Source organism: Bombina bombina, chromosome 2, assembly GCF_027579735.1.
Source record: "Bombina bombina isolate aBomBom1 chromosome 2, aBomBom1.pri, whole genome shotgun sequence".
In the NCBI taxonomy this organism is placed as follows: Eukaryota; Metazoa; Chordata; class Amphibia; order Anura; family Bombinatoridae; genus Bombina; species Bombina bombina.
Window position 1 is genome coordinate 831,097,569 of NC_069500.1, and position 9,016 is coordinate 831,106,584.

General features: G+C 46.2%; 1 protein-coding gene across 3 annotated transcripts in view; it reads right to left on the reverse strand.

Moving 5' to 3' along the window:
• Nucleotides 1-3,790, reverse strand: part of PIP5K1C (phosphatidylinositol-4-phosphate 5-kinase type 1 gamma) — a 110,986-nt gene extending 107,196 nt beyond the window's left edge. For all 3 annotated transcript variants that reach the window (XM_053703125.1, XM_053703126.1, XM_053703124.1), the window contains exon 1: nt 3,597-3,790. In XM_053703125.1, the coding sequence (XP_053559100.1) occupies nt 3,597-3,696 (100 nt within the window). In that variant the 5' untranslated portion in view covers nt 3,697-3,790. The remainder of the gene's footprint in view (nt 1-3,596) is intronic.
• Nucleotides 3,791-9,016: the final 5,226 nt, after the last annotated feature.

A 9,016-nucleotide genomic window follows, 5' to 3' on the forward strand; every position in this document is an offset into this window, starting at 1 on the left:
TAATGTCTCTCAATGCCAGAAAGAGTTTCTCTCGCCCACCCCCCCCAATTCATGAATTATCTTCTAAATATGAAATATTTTGTAAAAAAAATTGTATACGCTTTTCAGTTACAACAGAATAAAAAATGACTTCTGTAAATAGTTTACACGTGCATAAATGATTTAAAACATGTTAAAACAGGACCTGGTCTTTCAATTCACAAATCAACAGTTTCTGCACCCAAACATGGTGTCTCTCCCAGCACCACTCAAAAAATGTCACTCTTTCAATCCACCAGTCACTTGTTACTGCACCTGCAGGGGTCGCTAATCCTCTAAATGCACTTTGCAGTTATGTTTTGTCATCAAAGAACAATTAAATACAGTAGAATTGCAAAATTAACACATGCATAATAGAAAGACAATGCAATAACACTTACTCTAAATTTAAAAAACAAGCAGTAGATTTTTATCTGCAATTTTTATTTCCCCCCTCATTTGCCAGCCCCCTATATCATGTGACAGTCATCAGCCAATCACATACTAGTATATGTATACATTATGAACTTGTGCACATGCTCAGTAGTAGCCGATGCCTCAGAAAGTGTGCGTATAAAAAGCGTGTTCAAAATTTGATAATGGAAGTAAATTGTAAAGTCTCTTAAAACTGCATGCTCTATCTGAATCATTAAGGTCTCAGAGTCTACTAGTCCATTCCTTAGTACACTATACACAGTTATGTATCTTTTTCTGTAGTATACAGGGGTCTTAACTTTCTCTCAATCCGCAATTCATCCCTTTCTGCACCATCAGTGTCTCTCAATATTTCACTAAATACAACAGTGTGTCCCTCAACACTTTCCAAAGACGTTTTTTTTTACCCATCAGGGTATTATCTATCTGTATCTGAATCTCAACTCACCAGGGACTTTTTTTCTCCCACTCTACCAGACATCTGCAAGGGGTTTTCTTTCTCCTTTTGCACTAACCTGTAAATACCTACATTTGGGTTTTGTATTTATTAGTACCTGTTTTTGAGAACATTCAATAAAATATATTAAAAGAAAAAAAAAAATGAAAAAAGAAAATGTAGAAGGCGATAAAAGGATAAGTAGAGCTTAAAGTTATTCCTAGCCCATTAACATAGGGTTCATTCTCTGGACAAACAGGATGAAGAAAGCAACCAAACTTGTGACAATTCTTAGCCATGCACTAAAAAGACAAAAAGGGGGATTAAACTGCTGGGTACAACTACAGTAGCTAAGTTACTACTCGCCATGCTATAGTTTTTCCTTTTGTACCTGCAGCTCTCTTTAAAGGGACATGAACCTCAAACATTTTCTTTCATGATTTAGACAGAGCATGCAATTTTAAACAACTTTGTAATTTACTTCTATTATCAAAGTTTCTTATTTCTCTTATCTCTGGACACGTTTGTCCTCCCTATCTATGAACTCACCAAGGTCCTCCCTCCTTCTCTCTGCACTCGCCAGGGTCCTCCCTCCCTCTTGCACTCGCCAGGGTCCTCCCTCCCCCGGATCCTCCCTCTCCCTGCACTCGCCATGGTCCTCCCTCGCCCTGCACTCGCCAGGGTCCACCCTCCCCCGGATCCTCCCTCTCCCTGCACTCGCCAGGGACCGACCGCCCTCCCTCTCCCTGCACTCGCCAGGGTCCTCCCTCCCCAGGATCCTCCCTCTCCCTGCACTCGCCAGGGTCCTCCTTCCCTCGAATCCTCCCTCTCCCTGCACTCGCCAGGGTCCTCCTTCCCTCGAATCCTCCCTCTCCCTGCACTCGCCAGGGACCGACCGCCCTCCCTCTCCCTGCACTCGCCAGGGACCGACCGCCCTCCCTCTCCCTGCACTCGCCAGGGACCGACCGACCGCCCTCTCCCTGCACTCGCCAGGGACCGACCGACCGCCCTCTCCCTGCACTCGCCAGGGACCGACCGACCGCCCTCTCCCTGCACTCGCCAGGGACCGACCGACCGCCCTCTCCCTGCACTCGCCAGGGACCGACCGACCGCCCTCTCCCTGCACTCGCCAGGGACCGACCGACCGCCCTCTCCCTGCACTCGCCAGGGACCGACCGACCGCCCTCTCCCTGCACTCGCCAGGGACCGACCGACCGCCCTCTCTCTGCACTCGCCAGGGACCGACCGACCTCCCTCTGCACTCGCCAGGGACCGACCGACCTCCCTCTGCACTCGCCAGGGACCGACCGACCTCCCTCTGCACTCGCCAGGGACCGACCGACCTCCCTCTGCACTCGCCAGGGACCGACCGACCTCCCTCTGCACTCGCCAGGGACCGACCGACCTCCCTCTGCACTCGCCAGGGACCGACCGACCTCCCTCTGCACTCGCCAGGGTCCTCCCGACCTCCCTCTGCACTCGCCAGGGTCCTCCCGACCTCCCTCTGCACTCGCCAGGGTCCTCCCGACCTCCCTCTGCACTCGCCAGGGTCCTCCCGACCTCCCTCTGCACTCGCCAGGGTCCTCCCGACCTCCCTCTGCACTCGCCAGGGTCCTCCCGACCTCCCTCTGCACTCGCCAGGGTCCTCCCGACCTCCCTCTGCACTCGCCAGGGTCCTCCCGACCTCCCTCTGCACTCGCCAGGGTCCCACCTCCCTCCCTCTGCACTCGCCAGGGTCCCACCTCCCTCCCTCTGCACTCGCCAGGGTCCCATCTCCCTCCCTCCCTCTGCACTCGCCAGGGTCCCACCTCCCTCCCTCCCTCTGCACTCGCCAGGGTCCCACCTCCCTCCCTCCCTCTGCACTCGCCAGGGTCCCACCTCCCTCTGCACTCGCCAGGGTCCCACCTCCCTCCCTCTGCACTCGCCAGGGTCCCACCTCCCTCCCTCCCTCCCTCCCTCTGCACTCGCCAGGGTCCCACCTCCCTCCCTCCCTCTGCACTCGCCAGGGTCCCACCTCCCTCCACCTGCACTCGCCAGGGTCCCACCTCCCTCCCTCTGCACTCGCCAGGGTCCCACCTCCCTCCCTCTGCACTCGCCAGGGTCCCACCTCCCTCCCTCTGCACTCGCCAGGGTCCCACCTCCCTCCCTTTGCACTCGCCAGGGTCCCACCTCCCTCCCTTTGCACTCGCCAGGGTCCTACCTCCCTCCCTTTGCACTCGCCTGGGTCCTCTGCATTCGCAGAAATTCTCTAAACTAAACAAGGGTCTTATCATGCTCTCCCTATATCTTTATGAATCAACAAGGAACCTCAGTATCTTCTTCAGGGTTTCTTGTGGTGGTAACAGAAAAAAATATGTAATCATAAAAATGCAGGCCCAGTGCAAATAAAAAAAAAAAAAAAAAAAACATAAAAAAAAAAAAAACATGATCTCTCACACTCTTTCTGTAACCCCAAAGGCTTTGTTTTTATCTGCAACAAAAAACACCTCCTCTCCCGTGATCTTTATAAGCATGGTCGAATACATTTCTGAAACTCCCACATATAACAGTTTCTCCGTGATCCCATATTCTCTCCTCTTTTGTATCTGTATGCTACAACTACTATTTTCTCTTATATCCACCATCTACAACCAGTGCCCTTATTCTTGTCAATCACTCATTCTCTTCCCTATTTTACAATTCAATTTGTTGCCACGCTATCGCTCACCTTCCTCCTCTTCCTCTTCTTCTTCTTCCCTCCCGGCAGCAGCCACCTCTCCTCCTATATCGGTCTCTGGGCTCCCCCCTTCCTCATCGGGTTCCTCCATCCCTAAAGCTTTTCTTTGCTCTCTCTGTCTCTGACAGCAGCGTCCGAGCCGCTGTCAACTACGTCATCACGTACGGACAACCTTGATTAAACGCGGACGGCGCATAATGAATGTCATAAAGTTGATGGTGGAGGTGATTGCAACCATGTTTATTGAGGGCAACTTTATTTGTGTTAACCATACTGTAAGTCAATTGTGCATAGTATAATTTTGTTGATTGCGTATTTTATAGTATCAATCAAATAATAGCCCCATCGGCATTTTTTTTTTATTTTACATATTTTTCGAGTGTTGCAGCAATAAATAAATATATTTTCTCAAGTATAACTAACACAATCTACACCCTCTCATGTGGTGCTGCGTTAAATGCAAAATAAGCTACAATAATTAAATGCACTAATATGCTTTTGCACTATTGCTTAAATTTGTGTTTAAAGGGAAGATATTTTACCTCAAAATGTCTTAATTTAAAGGAACAATAAACAACTTGAGATGTGTATATAATAAAATGTTTACCTATGCACAATGAGACTACTTTGCAATATATATTTCATTATTTTTTTCTCACCTTTTCATGTAATTCAGCTCTGAAAATTAAAGGGACATAATACTCATATGCTAAATCACTTGAAACTGATGCAGTATAACTGTAAAAAGCTGACAGGAAAATATCACCTGAGCGTCTCTATGTAAAAAAGGAAGATATTTTACCTCACAATTTCCTCAGCTCAGCAGAGTAAGTTCTGTGTAAAAAGTTATACTCAGTTGCAGCCAGCTGCAGGTAAAAATAAAAATAAAATAAAGAAATGAACAGCAGTCAATCAGCATCAGCAGTGCTGAGGTCATGAACTCTTACTGTGATCTCATGAGATTTGACTTAACTCTCATGAGATTTCATAGTAAGCTTCCTTTACCTGATTGGTGAAATAATATGAGAGTGCACGATGCTCATCCCCTAAGATGTCCCAGGACAGACACACTAAAATGCTGCTTAGAAATCCTTTACAATGGGAGGTGGCTACTGAGGAACTTTTGAGGTAAAATATCTTTCTTTTTTACATAGAGATGTTCAGGAGATATTTTCTAGTCGGCTTTTTACAGCTATGCTGCATCACTTTCAAGTGTTTAAACATTTGGGTATTATGGCCCTTTAAGCAATTTCTTGCACTCAGAACTTGAAATGGACCCTGCTTATTTTTAAGGCTAACTCTGTTAGATATCTGTCCCTAATTGGCTTTAACTGATAACACCTGCAAAAAATGCATTTTATACTAACCTTATGACGGTGGCTAACCTGGTAGTCTACTGATTAAAGCTTAGATCAGCTTATCCAAATGAGGCAAATGATGGGTGGAACAGCAGATTTGCAGATCCTAAAAGGAAACACAAAGGAGGCGCCACATTGTGTGAACAGTAAACAATCCAGTGGGTAACAGTCAGACTAATGGATACTCACAAATGTAGAAGCACACTTATGTGCTGGTAGAGGAAGTCTGAACAATTTGAAGTGTTTCAGCACACTATCCCTCTGGCATAGGATGAAGGCTGTATCAGTCAGCAGCAAACAGGAACACAATTTATGGCATGAGCTTGGTTACAAGAAGTGCCCCCTGTCCACCAGCAGTACCATGTGATTTTCCTTGCAACAAAATTTGCCTGCTCACAAATTTTCATTGATCAATGAAAACTCAGAATAGTTAGGGGCTGAGTAGGGATCTAACTCCTGTTCCAGACACCAATGAAGCCATCTGTACCATGCTGAATGGTAAGAGACGTGAGTGCCTGGGGCCCAGGCATCCCTAAGTAGGTCTTTTACAGTCTACGATAGGCCATTGGTCAACCAAGAACCCCTACAATGCAGCCCTGAAGGATGATGTGAAAATTGCCTTGGGAAGATCTTGAAAAAAAAACGGAGTTAAAATGGAGGCGTCCACAGACAACTACAGAAGAGCAGGAAACCAGGCCTGGGACCACCAAAGAGGAGTAAAGAGACACACCTCTATCTTCTGGCGACAAACATGAAGGATGACTCTAAATCATAGAGAAGAGGGGAAAGGCTTAAGACCCCATCAAAGGCCATTGTTGCAGAAAGGCATCTGCTGCCAAACTGAATGGGTCTGGAAACCAGCTGTAATACCTCTTGATCTGTAACTTGTTCCGAGATGCAAAGAGGTCAACGAGGAAAGGACCCCACATCTGCTCCAGGTGAAGAAACACAGAGAGATTCAGTCTCCAGTTGCTGAGATCCCTCCACTGACGGAGAATCTGCTACCGTATTTGACAGACCCAGAAGGTACTCTCAACAAAACTGGTAAAGGTCCAGAGTAAGGTCTGACAACAGTCTCGAACGAGTTCCCACCCAATTTGTTGACATATTGAACTGCCATCAAATTGTCCATCCACAAAAGAATGGAGCAGTGAGAGCAGTCTTCGTCAAAACTGCAAACCATAAAGGAACCCGCTGGAAGTTCTAAAGAATTGATATGAAGGCCGACTTCCGCCACATACCAGTACCCGCCAGCAACCTGATGAGGACCAACAACATCCCAACCAAGCAGGGTAGCGTCTTACCCCAAAAAATGGCCCTGCCATTACAGGCTTCCGTATGGCCTAACCACCATTGCATTTCGGTCCGAACCTCCACATCCAAAACAGCCATCTGAGAATAGGATTAATTGAGGTGCAAAGCAGAATGTTTGAAACTCTGCATCGCCCTGTAATATAGCCTGAATAGACGCTGAAAGAATGCCAATAATGCAAGCTAAACACTGCAAAGAAATCTCTGAAGGCTTCCAAAATCTCTCACCTAATAAGAGTCAGCTTGGAAGAGGGCAGAGAGAGGGACACAGCAATGGTATCAATATAAAATCAGAGAAATGCAACTTTCTGGGCAAGAGACAAAGCTGATTTGTCCACATTGATTAGAAACCTTAAATACTGGAGGAACCAGATAGATCTGATGATAATACCGTAAAACAGATTCTTGTATTGAGACATGAGGAGACTATTGTCTAGATAAATTACAAAGTCCCCATGCCCTCATACCTCAAATTCCTGTGTTGTGACCCTTCTGCTTCAGAGGTTTACACATCCAATTTGCCAAATATTAGCAACTGTGAACAGACCAATTATATGAATGCGGGTGACAAATACCCAAAGGATCAAACATAGGATCCTTGCTATGATTGTAAACAACATTTGGATCAGTAGGGACAGGAAACATTGAGTGAGTGGTTAGCCACTCAGTATCAAAATGAAAATCCTGAAAATCATAATCCTGACAATCATAATTAGAGTCAGAGTCACAGTGAATAGAAGGTTGCAAATCAAAATTTAAAGTCGCAGTGGGTTCTTTGCCCTTAGTGACCTCCAGGACAGAGGTTCCAGCATCCTTATGACAAACCTCAGAGTGAGAAGGTGTAATCTGCTTCAGAGGTTCCTTTCCCTTGGACCTCTTCTCAAAGGAAGACTGCCAAGATCTTTTACGGCGAGACAATCCTTCATCCGAAGAAGAGGAGACCTCAGAACCAGAACCCCTTCTACATTTAGATTTTTGATACATAACTTTAACCCCTTAACGACTGAGGACGTGCAGGGTACGTCCTCAGAAAAAAGGCAGTTAACGCCTGAGAACGTACCCTGCACGTCCTCAGTGTGGAAAGCAGCTGGAAGCGATCCTGATCACTTCCAGCTGTTTTCCGGTTATTGCAGGATGCCTCGATATTGAGGCATCCTGCAATAACATTTTTTACCCCTCCGGTGCAGAGAGAGCCACTCTGTGGCCCTCTCTGCACCGGACATCGATGGCCGCATTCGTTGGTGGGTGGGAGCTGAAGTGGGAGGTGGGCGGCCATCGATGACTTCTTGGTCAGAGAGGGGGGCGGGATCGGGGGCGGGATCGCCGGGGGCGCGCACGGGCGCGCACGCGTGCACGGGGGGGTGGTGGGCGGGCGCGTGCATGGGGAGGGAGCAGGTGGGAACCACTTACACTACAGAAAGGTTTTTTTTTATTATGGGGAGAAAGGAGGGATAAAATCCCTGATTAAAGTAATCTAAGGGATCTGGGAGGGGGTGGGGGATTAGTCTTGGGGGGGGGGAAGCTACACTGCAGAAAAAACAAAAATAAAAAAAAATAAAGACATTTTTACATGCAAACTGGGTACTGGCAGACAGCTGCCAGTACCCAAGATGGCCCCCAATAAGGCAGAGGGGGAGGGTTAGAGAGCTGTATTGGGGGGGATCAGGGAGGTTGGGGGCTAAGGGGGGAATCTTACACAGCAGCATATGTAAATATGCTATATATAAAAAAGGATACCTTTTATTTTAGTACTGGCAGACTTTCTGCCAGTACTTAAGATGGCGGGGACAATTTTTGGGGTGGGGGAGGAAAGAGAGCTCTTTGGGAGGGATCAGGGGGTCTGATGTGTCAGGTGGGAAGCTGATCTCTACACTAAAGCTAAAATTAACCCTGCAAACTCCATACAAGCTACCTAATTAACCCCTTCATTGCTGGGCATAATTCACGTGTTGTGCGCAGTGGCATTTAGCGGCCTTCTAATTACCAAAAAGCAACACCAAATCCATATATGTCTGCTATTTTTGAACAAAGGAGACCCCAGAGAAGCATTTACAACCATTTGTGCCATAATTGCACAAAATGTTTGTAAATGATTTCAGTGAGAAATCTAAAATTTTGAAAAATTTAACGTTTTTCTTTATTTGATCGCATTTGGCGGTGAAATGGTGGCATGAAATATACCAAAATGGGCGTAGATCAATACTTTGGGTTGTCTACTACACTACACTAAAGCTAAAATTACCCCAAAAAGCTCCCTACATGCTCCCTTATTAACCCCTTCCCTGCTGTGCATAATACACGCATGGTGCACAGTGGCATTTAGCGGCCTTCTAATTACCAAAAAGCAACGTCAAAGCCATATATGTCTGCTATTTCTGAACAAAGGGGATTCCAGAGAAAAATTTACAACCATTTATGCCATAATTGCACAAGCTGTTTGTAAATAATTTCAGTGAGAATCCTAAAGTTTGTGAAAAAATTTGTGAAAAAGTGAACAATTTTTTTTATTTGATCGCATTTGGTGGTGAAATGGTGGCATGAAATATACCAAAATGGGCCTAGATCAATACTTTGGGATGTCTTCTAAAAAAAAATATATACATGTCAAGGGATATTCAGGTATTCCTGACAGATATCAGGGTTCCAATGTAACTAGCGCTCATTTTGAAAAAAAGTGGTTTGGAAATAGCAAAGTGCTACTTATATTTATTGCCCTATAACTTGCAAAAAAAAGCAAAGAAC